This window comes from Dipodomys merriami, unplaced genomic scaffold, assembly GCF_024711535.1.
Source record: "Dipodomys merriami isolate MVZ:Mamm:240054 unplaced genomic scaffold, mDipMer1.0.p SCAF_106, whole genome shotgun sequence".
In the NCBI taxonomy this organism is placed as follows: domain Eukaryota; kingdom Metazoa; phylum Chordata; class Mammalia; order Rodentia; family Heteromyidae; genus Dipodomys; species Dipodomys merriami.
The window spans coordinates 1,429,557-1,446,801 of record NW_027202338.1 but is presented as its reverse complement, the minus strand read 5'-3'; the positions used below and the strand labels follow the sequence as shown (position 1 = coordinate 1,446,801).

General features: G+C 47.0%; 1 protein-coding gene across 1 annotated transcript; it reads right to left on the bottom strand.

Annotated features, from left to right (window-relative positions):
• Positions 1 to 5,747: 5,747 nt before the first annotated feature.
• On the bottom strand, positions 5,748 to 15,947 carry LOC138812924 (cytochrome P450 2A3-like). Its single transcript, XM_070001201.1, has 9 exons — positions 15,769 to 15,947; positions 14,783 to 14,945; positions 12,951 to 13,100; positions 12,318 to 12,478; positions 11,831 to 12,007; positions 9,371 to 9,515; positions 8,780 to 8,967; positions 7,529 to 7,670; positions 5,748 to 6,171 (listed from the first exon to the last, which is right to left on the bottom strand). The coding sequence occupies exons 1-9, from the start codon at positions 15,943 to 15,945 to the stop codon at positions 5,990 to 5,992; spliced, it is 1,485 nt and encodes a 494-aa protein (XP_069857302.1). The 5' UTR covers positions 15,946 to 15,947; the 3' UTR covers positions 5,748 to 5,989.
• Positions 15,948 to 17,245: the final 1,298 nt, after the last annotated feature.

Here is a 17,245-nt window from a genome sequence, read left to right as displayed (position 1 = left end):
TTTAGTTTCCTCCAAGAAAATAGTTTCCAGCTCAATAATGATTTATTTTTAAATTGTGCAATGAGGATTATTGCAATCCAGAGCATTTTTTAATACTTTCTCCTTCCTATTCCTCTTTCTTCTTCTCCTCCTCAACTTCCTGAGTAGCTGGGATTGTAGAAATAAATCAGAGGTGCCTGACTTTCTTTCTTTCCTTTCTTTCTTTTTGTTGGTTGTGGGGATTGAACTCAGTGCCTGGGCACTGTCCCTGAGCCTCTTTGTGTGCAAGGGCTAGCATTCTGCCACTTGAGCCACAGCCCCACTTCCAGTTTTTGAGTGGTTTGTTGGAGAGAAGAGTCAGTCTCTACAGGGACTTGTCTGCCTCGGTTGGCTTCAGACTGCAATCCTTAGATCTCAGTCTCCTGAGTAGCTAGGAATATAGGCGTGAAACACTGGTGCCCGGCTTTCTTTTTTCCTCGTTTTCCTTCCTTCCTTTCTTCCTTCCTTCCTTTCTTCCTTCCTTCCTTCCTTCCTTCCTTCCTTCCTTCCTTCCTTCCTTCCTTCCTTCCTCCCTCCCTCCCTCCCTCCTTCCCTCCCTCCCTTCCTTCCTTTCTTTCATTCTTTCCCTCCTCCTCCTTCTCCTCCTCCTCTTCTCCTCCTCCTCCTTCTCCTCCTCCTCCTCCTCCTCCTCGTCGTCGTCGTCCTCCTCCTCCTCCTCCTCCTCCTCCTCCTCCTCCTCCTCCTCCTCCTCCTCCTCCTCCTCCTCCTCCTCCTCTTCCTCCTCCTCCTCTTCCTCCTTCTTTGTCAGTCATGGAGCTTGAACTCTGAGCCTTGAGCCCTTTTGCTCAAGGCTAGTGTTCTACCACTTTGAGCACCAGCTCCACTTCTAGTTCTCTGGTGGTTAATTGGAGATAAGAGTCACGTGGACTTTTCTGCCCAGGCTGTCTTTGAACTGTGATCTTCAGATCCTAGCCTCCTGAGTAGCTAGGATTACAGGAGTAAGCCACCAGCACCCGGCTTGCTTACTTGCTTGCTTCCTTCCGTCCTCTCTACCCTTTCCCTCCCCTCCCCTTTTCTTCTTTATTCTTACCATTCTGGACAGCCTACAAAGATTCAATGCCCCTTTCTGCCATGGGTAGATCACGGTGTATGTCTAAGGTTCCCTGTTTGCTCCAGTGTTCAGGGATGGTGTACCGTGCTATATGACCTTGTTTGTGGTGAAACATGACAAGTGACACTAATGCCTCCTCTCCTGTCTCCTTGTCCCACCAGGCAGTGAAATCAGCCAGCACCCATTGAAAATCTGGAAGTATTTGAGAGTTGTTTATTCTGCCATATTATGACACACACACAAGGCCCAAGAGATTCAGTTACTTTGCACTGACTCCCCTGGTCTGCCTTTAGAACTGGAAAACTCTGGAGAGAGCCAGGCTCATAGGGCTCAGGCCCGAAGCTCTCAGCAGCGCCTCTGGACACTGATTTTTTTTCTCTCCTGCAAGCTGACAATAATGATTGTCTCAGTAGCAGTGGCAGTGATGCACTGAAGGATTGTAGAAAAACAAAGGCAAGGGGCTGGGAATGTGGCTTAGTGGTAGCGTGCATGAAGCCCTGGGTTCAATCCCTCAGTGCCACATACACAGAAAAGCCAGAAGTGGTGCTGTGGCTCAAGTGGTAGAGTACTCACCTTGAGCAAAAGAAGCTCAGAGACAGTGCCCAGGCCCTGAGTTCAAGCCCCAAAAAAGAAAAAGACAAAAAGAAAAACCAAGGCAAAGTTCTGTCTCCAAATTCTTTGTCTGAAGCCAGGTACTGGATACTCACACCTATAATCCTAGCTGCTCAGGAGGCTGAGATCTGAGGATCATGGTTCAAAGCCTGCCTGGGCAGGAAAGTCTGTGAAACCACCAGAAAACCAGAAGTGGAGTTGGGGCTCAAAGTGGTAAAGTGCTAGCCTTGAGCAAAGGAGTTCAGGGATAGAGCCCAAGCCCTGAGTTCAAGCTCCAAGACTGACAAAAAAAAAAAAAAAGTCAAAAATTGCCACGCCTACTCAAGTGGAGTCTGCTTAGCATGGGAAACCAGCTTTCAGACCTGAGAATGAGGCTTCAAAGAGACCTATCTCTGAGAATGGGACTTCACCGAAGTCTACCTCAGAGAATGGGGCTTCAAAGAGGCCTACCTCCTGGAAAGGCTGGCAAACCCCTGGGAAAGATGTGTTTCTGTTCCTGTTTTTCTTTTCTTCAATGTATATGAGTGCCTATTAATCTTTTACTGTTTCTGCTGCTCATTGTACTTACTCATGCTCAACGTTCCCTTATTCAAAGCTCTTTCTTAAGAGTGTTGACGACTCCAACATCTGATGAGTGTATTAAAAATATGACTAACTCACCAGAGTTAAGTGCTACCCTGAAAGCCCCTCTTATGGAAGCTAGTAGACAAGTCATAAGTAAATATAAAAGTATTGGGGGTTTCACAATGTCACTTCAGCAGAAGGAATTGTTTGTAAGAGATTTACAAGAAGCTGTAGGTGGGGCTAGAACAGAAAGAATGTATGGCAATTGCTGAGAGAACTACTTAGGAGAAATAATTTCCTGCTACTCTCTTTTATTTACTAAGAGACTTGCTAGATCTAGGCCTCCTTGGTGCTTACTATTAAAGAAGGAACAGGAAAGATCTTATGGGACAGTTAAGGCCTCTATAAAAATAGGTAATAGTTAATCGGTGACAAACATCGAAACCCATTGTATTTCTTAGAGATAAGTCGGAAACAAGTGCCTATCAGGCGACCAGCTGGTGACCACCCAAGAATGAAGCCATGCAGCAAGATTGTGTAACCTTTTGCCCTTTCTCATGAAGACTTTTGCTATAAAAGTTTGTTATCCTCTGCATTAAATCGCACTCAGCATCCACTCCTCTTGTGTGTGAGTTGTCTGTTTGCCATCTCCCCACCTATTCCAGTTCCTCCCCTAGGTGTCCTCCGTTGTCCCGACAGAGCCTGTCCGTGGCAAAAAATCTTTGTCTAAATCAGTGAACCAGGAATCTTCAGTCTAACACTATAGGAATCCTTCCCTTTATATTGCCACAAGGTTGGGCTGGGAAGGTGGCTCAGTGGTAGAGTGCTTGCCTTGCATGCCTGAGGCCCTGGGTTCGATTCCTCAGCACCACATAAGCAAAAAGAAAAAAGCCAGAAGTGACACTGTGGCTCAAGTGGTAGAGTGCTAGCCTTGAGCTGAAGAGCTGAGGGACAGTGCCCAGGCCCAGAGTTCAGGCCCCACGACCGGACCCAAAAAAATAAAAATAAAAATAAAAATATATTGCCACAAGGTGAAAATTAGACATGTACTTAAATTGTATAAGTTTCAATATTATATAAGAAGTTAAAATTACATCCTTACCCAAGTCTCCATTGGCATTGTCCCTAAGTTCTTTTGCTCAAAGCTAGCACTCTACCATTTTGAGCCGTAGCCCCACTTTCAGTTTTCTGGAGGTTAATTGGAGATAAGAGTCCCACAGGCTTTCCTGCCTGGGTTGGCTTTGAACCTTAATACTCAGATCTCAGCCTCCTGAGTAGCTAGGATTACAGTGCCTGGCTAGACTTTTTTTTTTTTTTTTTTTAAATCTGTATACTGTATACTTTCCTGTTTCACAGGAAAGGGGATCGCCCCCCTTTCCTACTTCTTATTTCATGTTAAAATATCTTCTTTTTTTTTTTCAGTCATGGGGCTGGAACTCAGGGCCTGGGTGCTGTCTCTGAGCTCTTTAGCTCAAGGCTAACATTCTACCACTTTGAGCCATAGCGCGACTTCTGGTTTTCTGGTGGTTCCTTGGAGATAAGAGTCTCATGGATTTTCCTGACAGTGGCTTTGAATCTGTATCCTCAGATCTCAGCCTCCTGAGTAGCTAGAATGACAGACGTGAACCACCGCGTGCCTGGCTTCTTGTTAGGATAACTGTTGCTATTTACCTTTTAAAATTAGCCTTCAGACTAGAGAGCACACTAGGCAAGACAAGGACTACAATAGAAGGAGAGAGATTTGGGGGGAGGGGGGAAACCTCAGAGGAGAAGCTGCATGTTTAGTGGGAGCTATGAGGGCCTAGAAGTCTGTTCTGGAGGTTGTGTTCTGAGTTCCAGAAAAACTAAGACAAGTAGACCAAGACTTAGCCACTGAGGGGATAAATACAGACTTCCCTCACCATATCACGGGTCACTTCTTGTGGCTTCACTATAGCATGGGTTTAAATATATATATGTATATGTATATATATTTATATATATATATACATATATAATTCTGTATCGTGGAGTTTTTGCTATATTACAGAATTTTGTGGTGTATTATAGGTAGTGTGTGTGTGTGTGTGTGTGTGTGTGTGTGTGTGTGTGTGTGAGTCATGGGGCTTGAACTCTGGGACTGGGCTCTGTTCCTTAGCTCTTCAGCTCAAGGCTAGCGCTCTACCACTTGAGCCACAGCACCACTTCCAGTTTTCTGGTAGTTTATTGGAGATAAGTGTCATAGACTTTCCTGCCAGGACAGGCTTTGAACTATCATCAGATCTCAGACTCCTTAGTAGCTAGGATTACAGGTGTGAGCCACCAGTGCCCACTGTATATAATGTGTGTATATGTAATTCATATATATAAAAAAATCACACAATTACATATTCTATCTATAAATATATGTATTATATTTTAAATTAGATTATATATTATAATAACATTATAATATAATGTATAACATGCTATATATAATATATTGTGCAGCATATAATAGTATAGCATATACTATTATGTACTATGTATTATATGCTATGATACTATATACTATTATATAGTATAAATATATCCTAGTATATGTAATATATTCTATGTTATAGTATAATATATTTATTAAATATAACATATTATTATATTACACAAATTATTATATATTTAATGTAAATTATGCTATATTAAAATGATATACATTGTATATTATTACATATAGTATAGTATATAATATGTAGTAATGACTAATATATAGTTGGGATATCTATCTATTCATCTATCAATTGATCAATTTGTCTATATCTCCCAGGGAGCTAATGAAATTCTGAGTTTTGTTTTATGTGCTTGTTTTGATCATGTCCTGTTCTGTTTTGAAATGTGTGTGTGTGTGTGTGTGTGTTTTCTAGTACACAGTCTTCAACTCAAGGCCTCAGCTATTGCTTGGCTCTTTTCCTCAAGGCTAGTGCTCTACCACTTAAGCCACACTTCCATCTCTGGCGTTTTTCCCACTTTAAAAAAGTTTTATTGAGGTATAATTCATGATTTACCCACTTAATATGTATGATTTAATGACTTTTATATTCATGTGGTTTGTGGATCCAATGCCCAACTTCATAACATTTTTTCATTATCGTTAAAATACCTCTGGCTTTTTGCTTGTTCATTGGAGTCTCATGGACTTCTCTGCCAGGGCTGCCTTTGAACTGTGATCCTCGGATCTCAGCTTCCTGAGTAGCCAGGATGACAGGTGTGAGCCATCAGCGCCTGGCAGCTTTGTTTCTTTTAAAGCAGGCTGGAACACTTCGCATGGGTTGCAAACACTCAAGTGAGAGGATCATAAGCTATTTGTAGCATAGAGCTGAATGGCATGATGAAAAATATCTAATAATATTATTAGTAGCTTCTTGTATCTATTGTTAGTATTATTTATTATTATTACTATCTATAATTATTGATATTCTTCCTCAATAGAATACATTCTCCCTCTTCTGTTCCTTTTCAAGGTATGTTTTCTTTTTATTCTTTACTCTTTAAAAATTATCTTTAAGTAGTTGTACAAAGGAGTTGCCATGTGACAAAGCAGTTTATGAATAAAATATACCTAGATCAAGGTCATCTCTTCCAGCGTTCTCATTTATCCCTCCCCTTCTCACTCTTATTCTTTCTTCCTCTCCTATGCATCTGGTCCACTCTCTGCCCTCTATTTCCCCCCAGCCCCACCCACACTTCCTTCCTGGGCACAAGCCTGGCTCAGAGAGGCAGAAAACCCAAGGTGTATTTCGGTACGATTCTGGTAAAGCCTAAGGAATCAGGGTCCACTGTGATGTCCTGGGGAGCCTTTGGGGACTTGAAGTGGAAGTTCTGCAAAATGGTGGTGAGGAAGAGAAAGAGCTCCATTTTAGCCAGGCCTTCTCCCAGGCAGTACCGCTTTCCTGCAGAGGAGAAGAGGGAGGAGAGCAGGGGTGAAGGCAACTCCCTGGGGCCTAGTTTCAATATGGAGCCTCCAGCTGCATTCCATAGGGGAGGGGAGGGGGCTCTAAGTCTCGGAGAGACTTTCCACGAAGGTTCTAAGTCTCTCTGAGCCCAGAGTCCCTCATATAAGAGATGGGGTGGTCCATGCCAAGCTGGAGCAATGGGAAATCTAGACACCTGTATCCAAAATACACTCAAATAAGACCATTGTGCTAGCATGTCCCTCCCTCCCTCCCTCTCTCCTTCCTTCCTTCTTTTTCTTCCTTCCTTCCTTTTCTTCCCTCTTTCTCTCCCTCCCTCCCTCTCTCTTCTCTTCTTGTCCTTTTTTTTTGTTTGTTTGCCAGTCTTGGAACTTGAACTCTGGGCCTGGGCACTGTCCCTGAGCTTCTTTTGCTTAAGGCTAGTACTCTACCACTTGAGCCACAGTGTCACTTCTGGCCTTTGCTGTGTATGTGGTGCTGAGGACTCAAACCCAGGGCTTCCTGCATGCTAGGCATGCACTCTCCCTCCCTTGCTCCCTCCCTCACCCCTTCTCTTTCTTTCTTTTCTCTTGTGTCATTCCTGCATCTTGAACTCAGAACCTTGGTACTTTAACTTAGCTTTTTTTTCCCCTCTCAAATCTCGCAATCTACCACATGAGCCACACCTTTACTTCTGGCTCTCAGTGGTTCATTGGAGATAAGAGTCTTATGGACTTTCCTCCTCCAGCTGGCTTTGAACCACGATCCTCAGATCTCAGCCTCCTGAGGAGTTGGGGTGACCAGTGTGAGCCATCAGCACCCAGATCCCATCCCCTTTCTAAGGGCTGGAAGAATTGGTTGTTTCTTTGGAAAGACTGATGACTAACTGACCCTTTTTGTTTTGTTTTGTTTTTTTTGTCCAGTCGTGGGGCCTGAACTCTGGGCCTGGGCACTGTCCCTCAGCTCTTCAGCTCAAGGCTAGTGTTGTACCACTTGAGCCACAGCGCCACTTCCGGCTGTTTTCTTTTTGCTTATGTGGTGCTGAGGAATCGAACCCAGGGCCTCATGCATGCAAGGCAAGCACTCTACCACTGAGCCACCTTCCCAGCCTGACTAACTGACCCTTGATCCCTCCCCCCAACCCTGCCCATCTCTGAAAGGGGTTTGCACATTACTTTTGTCCTGGATATAAATGCTTGGCACTTTACACTTATTTGTGATTCTCCTAGTTGGCTGCAAAAGGAACTTCCAAGCCGGAGAAAGGTATTAATGAGGCCGTAGCTCAGAGAGGGGCTGGCCTATACAGTTGACCCCTTTGCTGTGAGCCATGGCCTGGTGGCAAACACTGGACACTCACCGATGGAAAAGGGGATAAAAGCCTCACTCTTCTTCAACTGTCCCTTGTCATCCAGGAAGTGGTGAGGGTTGAAATCTCTAGGGTTGGGGAAGAACTTAGGGTCATTCAGCACAGAGCCCAGCATGGGGAACACTTCAGTACCCTGAAAAAAGGAGGAAGAAGAGGAGGAGGAAGAGAAAGGGAGATTTGATTAGGAAGATTAAACGATTAGTGTGCTCAAGGCAGAGACTCTACTAGAGATGGTGGGAGGGTGGGAAGTTGCAGAGACCCAGGTGAAGAGAAACAGAAGCAGCCAGTGGAGCTGGGCGGGGGGTCCATGAGGGAGGGAACTTGGAGGAGCAGGATCACTATGTCCTTGAGGCATGGGAAATATTAGGTCTGGATCTCCTGAAGCAGAGGGTCTGGAGCCTCACTGGCACATGCTGTGTGTGTGTGTGTGTGTGTGTGTGTGTGTGTGTGTGTGTGTGTGTGTGTGTGTGTGTGTGTGTGTTCACAGGTGCACTGGTCCTGGGGCCTGAGCTCAGAGACTGGGCACTGTCCCTGCACTTTTTCACACAAGGTTAGACTTCTACCATTTGAGCCACAGCTCCACTTCTGGTTTTCTGGTGATGCATTGGAGGTAATAGTCTTATGGACTTTCCTGCCTGGTCTGGCTTTGAACCATGATCCTCAGATCTCAGCTTCCTGAGTAGCTGGGATTATAGACATGAACCACCAATGCCCAGTCTTGGCTTTTCTTTTGATGCCAGTACTGAGGCTTGAACTCAGGGCCTAGGTGCTGTCTCTGAGGTTTTGTGCTCAAGGCGAATGCTCTACCACTTTGAGCCACAGCTCCACTTCTGGCTATTTGCTGGTTAAGTGGAGATCCGAGTCTCATGGGTGTTCCAGCCCTGGATGGCTTGGAACCGCCATCCTCAGATCTTGGCCTCCTGAGTAGCTGGGATTACAGAGGTGAGCCCTGGCACCCAGTTGCAGCTGGTATCTTTCAAGGTAGGAATTTTTTTTGAGGGGGACTGGACTAGGAGGGTTACCTGTCTCGAGACAGGGAGCTGGGAACCAGTGGGTCAAATCCACTTGAGACATTCGGATGGCAGAGTGGGGGGGGGGGGAGAGAATAGCAGGATGAGTCTGAGAGCGACCTCTGGGGTGACATGGAGGGTCAGGAATTGTTGGGTGAGAAAATTGAGTGAGCGTTTAAAAGCTGTGGGTGGAAATTCGTTCTGGGGTCCTGGGGAGTGGGGAGGTGTGCACCTTAGGGAGGAAGAAGCCTCGGAATCTGGTGTCCTTGGTGACCCGGCGAGGGATGCCCATGGGGGCAAGGCTGGCGAATCTCTGGATTTCGTAGATCACTGCCTCTGTGTAGGGCAGCTTGTGGCGGTCCTCGAACTGAGGCTGCCGGTTCCTTCCGATCACCCGGTCAATCTCTTCATGGACTTTGGCTGAGGCAGAAGGGGTGTGTGTTTAGGGGTGCAAGGACGACAGTCCAAAGAGCACCCTACCGCTTGAGCCACAGCACCAATTTTGGCTTTTGGGTGGTACACTGAAGATAAAGAGTCTCACACTGTCCTGCCTGGGCTGGCTTCAAATCATGATCCTCAGATCTCAGCCTCCTGAGTAAGCTGGGATTACACACATGAGCCACCAGCACCTGGCTTCATATTTGATTTTCAACCTAGATCTCTGATTGACCAGAAACGTGTGCCATTTTGACAACTTACAATCCCCAACTATGCAAAGCAGGGCATGTCTGAGGATCAATGCTTGTGGGCATGCCCGGGTGTCAGAGAAGTTTGGAGGTCCTAAGGAAGGAGTCCCCGGCTTCCTGTTGTCCTTCAGCCTTACCCTCCACCTCTGGATGTTTCAGGAGCAGCAGGAAGCCATAATAGAGCGTGTTGCTGACTGTTTCTGAGCCTGCAACGAAGAGACTCAGTGCTGTCACAACCAGGTTCTTCATAGAGAACTCTGTGTTGGGGTTTTTCTTCTTCTCCTGGAGGAAGAGAGGCCTCAACTTGAATCTGTCTATCAACTGCTATCTTGGGTTCATTCTGATGGTGTGTGTGTGTGTGTGTGTGTGTGTGTGTGTGTGTGTGTGTGTGTGTGTGTGTGTGTGTGTGTGTGTGTGTGTGTGTGTGTGTGTGTCCTGGGGCCTGGCCACTGTCCCTGATTTTTTTTTTGCTCAGTGCCTGTACTCGATCACTTGAGTCACAACTCCACTTCTGGTTTTTTTGGTGGTTCATTGGAGATCAGAGTTTCATGGAGTTTCATGGACTTTCCTACTTGGGCTGGCTTTGAACCATGATCCTTAGAAAGATGAATTCTAGATCTGCCAGGCTTGCTCCACTGTCCTGGCTCCTGGCTGTGCTTTTCTGCCAAGCTCAAGCTACCTGTCCTGCCAGGTGCTGGTGGCTTACACCTGTAATCCTGGCTACTCAGGAGGCTTAGATCTGAGGATCACGGTTCACAGCCAGCCTGGTCAGGAAAGTCTGTGAGACCCTTATCTCCAATTAATCATCGAACACTGGAAATGGTGCTGTGGCTCAATTGGTAAAGCGCTTGCCTTGAGCTGAAGAGCTCAGGGACAGCACCCAGGCCCAAGCTCAAGCCCCACCACTGACAAAAACAAACAAACAAACCCCAAATATCTGTCCTTTGTCTTTTGGTTGTTACTCTTTTTTTTTTCCTGGTCAGTTGTTTTTGTGCCAGTCCTAGGGTTTGAATTCAGGGCCTGAGCATTGACCTTGAGCTTTTGTGCTCAGAGGTTAATGCTCCACAGCTCCAGTTCTATTCTGTTCTGTTTTGTTGGTTAACTGGAGATAAAAGTCTCACAGCTTTTCCTGCCCCTTCTGGTTTTGAACCATGACCCTTGAAACAGCCTCCTGAGTAGCTGAAATTATAGGCATGAGCCACTGATGCCTGGCTGTTGTTACTCTAAATGGTCAGAGTATTTAGGAAGCAAGGGAGGGCCTAGGTAAAAGAAGGGCAGGTATGTCACCGTGAGGGTGATATAGAGACACATTCTCTGAGACAGAACTTTCAGTGATAGCATCTGACTCCTTTAAGTACCTTAAAACGTTTCCAAATCCTTTAGCCATCAGATTTCATAAATCCTCAACTTTTGTTTTGTTCCCAGATGGGAGACTGTCATACAGATTAGGGTGTGAGCCTCCCATGTCAGGTCACCTGTAACGCCAGGCCACCTGGCCCCCCAGGTGTATCTGATATCAAGAAATAGAAGACAGAATGGAGCCTAAAAGGCTTAGAGCCATAGAGTTGGGAGGAGCGAGGGTTCACGCTCTCCTCCGTGTGTGCCTAGGGAAGGCATTCGCGTCTCTGGGCTGTACATTCTTCCTCTGTAAAACTGGGGTCAAGAGCTAACATGAGGCCAGGTGCTGTGGCTCACATCTGTCATCTACCTACTCAGGAGGCTGTGATCTGGAGGGTCTCAGTTCCAAGCCAGCCCAGGCAAGGAAAGTACTATTAATAAAACTCTTATCTCCACTGAATCAGCAAAAAATAATCAATGAAAGCCGGAAGTGGAGCTATGGCACAAGTGGCAGGACACTAGCTTTGAGTGGAAATGTTGGAGAGCATCCAGGCCCAGAGTTCAAGCCTCAGTATGGCAACTCACACATACAAAAGAAAGAAAGAAGGAAGGAAGGAAGAAAGAAAGAAAGAAAGAAAGAAAGAAAGAAAGAAAGAAAGAAAGAAAGAAAGAAAGACAGAAAGAAAGAAAGACAGAAAGAAAGAAAGAAAGAAAACAAGCAAGCTAAAATAACACCATGCACACGGTGGTGTCTTGTACACATGGTTCTTGTGAGGGTTTGCTTGCCCATGTCCTATAGTCAGGTCTTAGTAGATGAAAGTGGTGTGTGTGTGTGTGTGTGTGTGTGTGTGTGTGTGTGTGTGTGTGTGTAGATACTGGGGCTTTATCTCAGAGCTTGGGCATGATCCTTTAGTGGTTTTGCTCAAGGCTGGTGCTCTACCACTTAAGCTGCAGCTTTACTTCTGGCTTTTTGGTCGTTCATTGGAGATAAAAATCTCACAGACTTTCCTGCCCAGACTAGCTTTGCACCATGATCCCCAGATCTCAGCCTCCTGAGTGGCTAGGATGACAGGTGTGAGTCAGTGGCACCTGGAACCAGGATGTTTAATTATGAGAGGGACGTTGAGGATGATTAGCACAAGTCCACATTTGATTGGGCCTTTCTCCTCTACACTCCCTAGCCTGATTTCCTTCTTCTTGGCTTCCTTTTTCCTAGTTCTCCCTGCTCCCCCACCCCCAGGGGATGCTACTGGCAGTACCTCCTGCATACGGATGAGGAAGGAGTCGATGAAGTCTCGTGGGGAGTTGGGGTCCAGGGTGCGCTGGTTCTGTTCCACCTTCTTGATTATGAAGTCCTCTAGCCCCTGAATGCTTTTAACGATCTTTCTCTGTGGCCCTGGAAAGTGTTTCATGATGGAATAGAACATGTCATAGATCTGGAGGGTGGGAAGAAGAGGAGATATGAAAGAAAGACAATTAAAATGGGTGATGGTGGCTCATGCCTGGCATCCCAGCTACTCAGAAGGCTGAGATCTGAAGACTTGTGGTTCAAAGCCAGCCCAGGGCAGGAAAGACTGTGAGACTGGTATCTCCAATGAATCACTGAAAAGCCAGAAGTGGTGCTGTGGTTCAAGTGGTAGAGCACTACCTTGAGTGAAAAAGCTCAAGAACTGTGCCCAGGCCCTGAGTTCAGGCCATTAGACAGGCATGGTGGTGCATACAGTAGGCGGAGCGGGCACTGGTCACCTGGCCCACAGGAGAAGCTGCAAATGCGTTGATCATCATCATCATCTTTAGCAGGGACCGGAACTCTTTGTCCTCATAGTCAAAGCGGTCCCCAAACACCACGGAGCTGATGACATTGGAGACAGTTTGCCTCAGGTAGTAGGTAGGGTCAACAAAGGCACCTGGAGGGGTGGGCAGGGTTAAGGAAAGATGAGAACAGTCAACTTGAAGCCAGGAGGGCATTGGTGGCTCACGCCTGTCATCCTACCTACTCAGGAGGCTGAGATCTGAGGATTATGGTTCAAAGCCAGCCTGGGCAGGAAAGTCCATGAGACCCTTATCTGCAATACACCACTCAAAAAACTAGAAGTGGCGCTGTGACTCAAGTGGTAGAGTGCTTGCCTTGAGCTGAAGAGCTGAGGGACAGCACACAGGCCCAGAGTTCAAGCCACACGACTGACAAAAGAAAAAAAAAGTCACCTTGGTGGGCTGTGTCAGTCGAGCATTTGAGGACCACCAAACTTCTGACCCCGAGTTCCAGGCCTCCCAGTGCAGCCCAGGCCTGGCTGTGAGCCCCATATGCGCAGTCACAATGTTTTCTTTCCCTTTCGTCCAACAAGTCAGGGGACCTACCTTGCCCCGGCCGTGGCTCACCTTGGGTACCCCGCAAGGTCTTGATGAGGAAGCCTGCCTCCTCCTGGATGCGCTCCTCGATGCCGCGCTTGCCCACGCCAAAGTCCCGCAGCGTGGACATGGCGAAGCGTCGCATCTGCTTGGCGCGCTCCCCGTTGCTCAGTGCCACGCCTGGAAGAGGAGGTGTGTGTGGGGGTCACGGGGGAGGGGGGACTGGGGGGGCATGGGGGGCTACCCACCCCCTGGGTGAGGGGGCCTGAGAGGAAGAGGGACAAAGGTGGGGGGGAGGGAGACAGAGGAAGAAGAGGGGGAGGAAGAAGGGGAGGAGGGAAAGGGAGGATGGAGAAAGATAGGGAAGGGGAGACAAAAGAAGAGAGAGGAGAGGAGGGGAGAGGAAGAGACAGGAAGAGAGGGGAGAAGAAAAGAGCACAAAGAAGAGTTAAAAATGTAGAGCCAGTCTCAGACCCACACAGAAAAAGTGCCTGAGTGGGGAGAAGTCAAAAAGAAGAGAGACATGGAAAGGCAAGCTAGAAGGCTGGGCGCCAGTGGCTCAGCACCAGGATCCTGGATACTCAGGAGGCTGAGATCTGAGGATTGTGGTTCAAAGCCAGCTTGGGCAGGAAAGCCTGTGAGACTATTTTGTCCAATATACCAGCAAAAAGCTAGCGTGGAGCTGTGGCGCAAGTGTTAGAGTGCCATCTCTGAGTGGAAAAACAAAACAACCTGAGGGACAGCACCCAGGCCCTGAGTTCAAGCACCAGTACCTGCACACACACACACACACACACACACACACACACACACACACACACGAAAGAGAGAGAGAGACAGAGACAGAGACAGAGACAGAGACAGAGACAGAGAGAGCTGAAGAAGGAGGAGGAGGAGGAGGAAGGCAGGAAGTGAGACAGAAGTAGTAAGAGAGATTCAGAGCTACTCCAGTGCAGAAAGGGAAGGGAAGAAGGAAGGCAAGAGGGAAAGAAGGGGCTAAGATGGTCGAGATCTGGCACGGGTACAAAGTGTGTGACATTTTCCATACTGAGTTGGACAAGAAGCAGAAATCAGGGAAGAGAACCCAGACAAGGTCTGGGAAGAGGAGAGGTTGTTTCTGGGAAATCCAAGTATGGGAACATTCAAGATGATCTTGCATGAGATTCAGGAGGAGAAAAGGGTGAAGAGACAAAGAATTTTGGGGAAATAGAGAATCTGAGCATGACCAAAACACAAAATCATGAGGAAAAGGAGGAAAAAGCTAGATTCCAATAGGGAGGCTCTCAAAAAGTTCTTTCCTCCTCCTCCTCCTCCTCCTCTTTCTTCTCCTCCTCCTCCTCCTCCTCCTCCTCCTCCCCTCCTCCTCCTCTTTTTTCTCCTCCTCTTCCTCCTCCTCCTCCTCTTCCTTCCTCTGCTTCTTCTTCCTCTTCTTCTTATTTTTAAATATTTTGTGCCACTTCTCAGCTCAAACTTAGGGCCTGAGTCCTATCAGCTTTATCCATTCACAACTATTGCTTTACTACTTGAGTCACAGCTCCATTTCTGGTTTGATTTGTTTTTTCTGTTTCATTGGAGATAACAATGTTGGATTTGGTTGGCTTTGGACTGTGATTCTGAAACCCAGTAGCTCAGACTGCAGGCATGAGCTACCAGAACTGACATGGTTTCTCAAGAGTTTCTAAGAAAGAAAAGATACCCAGTATGAGAGAAAGAGACAGAGGTAGAGACAGGAAGAAAATGGGATGCACAAGAAGACCTTGGATGGGCACAGAGATGGACAGAGAGACACCAGCGGAGAACAGGGCAAAACGAGGCCATTAGGAGGCTCTGGCTACACTGTCCACCAGTGATGGCTCCCTCACCGTAGTCGTCGAAGAGCATGTTAAAAGTGGCCTGCTGGCCTCGCCCGCTGAATTCCTCTGCCTGATCCACCAGCGCCTCCTTCACAGTTTGATACCCACACAGCACCACGACCCGTCGGATCCCCAGGTGGATGGTGAACACGGGGCCATAGTGCTCGCCGATCTGAAGGGGAATGAAGGGAGTGGAGATCGCTTTGGCTGATAGACCGTGTCCCCCCAGAAGTCAGTTCTGACCTATGTCCTGTGTGTGCATGCACGCATGCATGCTGCTACTGGACCTTGAACTCAACGCCTCATGTCCTTGCTTGGCTTTCTTCCTTTTCTTTCTCTTTCTTTCTTTCTGTCTTTCTTTCTTTCTTTGTCTTTCTTTCTCTGTCTCTCTCTCCCTCCGTCCCTCTCTGTCTTTTTCTTTTTCTCTCTTTCTTCCTCTTCTTTCTCCGTCCTTCCTTCCTTCCTTCTTTTCTTTGTTTCTTTCTCTCACTCGTTCTTTTTTTTCTTTTTTTGGTCTGAGACTGGGACTCAAACTGGGTACTTGATGCATTTATTTATTAGCTAGCCCCCTACCAATGGAGCCATGCCTCCAGCCCCATCTTTCTTGCCTTTTTTTCTCTCAAGGTTGGTGCTCTACCACTTGAACCATGGTTCTACTTCTGGCTTTCTTGGTGGTTCACTGGAGATAAAGAGTCTTATGGACTTTCCTGCTTGGGCTGCTTTGAACTGCAATCCTCAGATCTCAGCCTTGTGAGTGGCTAGGATGACACAGGCATGAGATCAAATAAATGGTGCCCCACTCAATCTGATGTTGATAATCAAGGAATGGAACATCCAAAGATCTGGTTGTTCCTGGCTTGCATTCATCCACTCAATCTGCCAAACTCTGGCTAACCCTCTGGTTTACCCTACCAATATTCTGCCAATGTAGCCAGGTGAAACGGAGGCAAATTCTATATCTTCCAGGAGTGACCCTTCTCCCTGCCAGGCCGTACCTTCATAAGGGCATTGTACATGTCTCCCGTGTCCAGCTGGAGGTAATTCCCAATGAGGGGCAGTGGGGTGGGGCCAGGAGGCAGCTTCTTCCATAACTTCTGGTTCCAGACAGACATCAGCACCATGGCGCTCAGGCAGGCCAGGATGGCTGCCAGAAGCATGCCTGAGGCCAGCATGGTGGCGGTGGAGGCGACAGGCAGGGATGGCTGGGGCAGTGTGCGTTTAGGTTTTTGAGGATAGAAGGGGAGGCCTTTGCTCCTATTTAGTTAATGTGTCATTTTATCACTCAATATCATCCCCCCCTCATACCTTGCAACACCCACAGCCAGGAAGAACAGGGCACACACTGCTGGGCACACTCACAGGTTCCGGAGCTCCAGGCTGAATTCAGAGCTGGGGAGTGGAGATTTTCAAAGCTGTGTGGCTGATGCCTGAGACAGGACTTGGAACCCCAGACTGAAGACAGGCCAAAGAGATAGAGATTTAGGGGATGCACAGTAGACTTGAATTCCTTAGATTTATTGGTGGTGAGGACAGGATGTATGGGTTGGGAATCTCTCTATAACAGAGACAGGATCATGAAAATCAGAAAGCCATGGACCAGTGACACACACACATAATCCTTGCTACTCATTGTACTGAGATCTGGGGGTTGCGGTTCAAAGCCAGCCAGGTCAGGAAAGTCTGTGAGACTCTTCCCTTCCATAAACTACTGAATAGTAGGAAATGGAGCTATGGGTGGAACTGGTAGAGCACTAGCCTTAAGCAAAAAAAAAAAAAAAAAAAAAGGCTTGGATAGTGCACAGACCCTGAGTTCAAGCCCCAGGACCAGCATAAAAAATGTTAGGGAGGGATATACTAAGATTATAGAGTATAGCTGTGTTGTAAGGATTTCTATGTGAAATTCTTCCTTCTCTCTCCTCTCCCTCTTCCTCCTCTCCCTCCTCCTCCACCTTCTCTTAGGAGACAGGCAGGGGGGAGATGCACCAGCAACTGCTATCTGTCTGGGGTCAATGGGGAGGGCCAAAGTGCAGAAAACAAAACACACAACAATATACGCAAGTTGCTTGTTGATTTTGGAAAGGGAGAGAGGGATGAGTTGAGTGGTGTGGTCAGCTACCTGTCTGCCTTTGCCTAACCCCAAGCCTGGGCCCTTGCTTTGCTTCTCTTTTTCTTGAATAGAAAGTGAAGATTGGAAACATCATTTCTCAGTGATTCTTGGGCCATGAATTGTTAAAGAGTAATTCTCTCTCTATCTTTCTTTTACTATATCTTATTACCTTGCTGAATCAATTACACAGATCGAAGTTTCACAAACCCATATTCTGTGTCATCTATGCTATATTCTATCATCTGCCTGAAGGTTGGTATATTCATACATGACAAAGTGTTAAGAACAATGTGGAAGAGACAATTGTTGAAGGGAAGCCCCTTCCCCCCACCACCAGGAGAGACCATACAGGCTCAGAGAGTACA

Coding starts and splice junctions, on each gene's coding strand:
- LOC138812924 (XM_070001201.1), bottom strand. CDS start 15,945: ATGCTGGCCTCAGGCATGCTTCTGGCAGCCATCCTGGCCTGCCTGAGC. Junction 13,101..14,782: donor CATGCTCTTCGACGACTACG/GTGAGGGAGCCA, acceptor CTCCTCTTCCAG/GCGTGGCACTGAGCAACGGG. Junction 6,172..7,528: donor TTTTATCCCCTTTTCCATCG/GTGAGTGTCCAG, acceptor TCTCCTCTGCAG/GAAAGCGGTACTGCCTGGGA.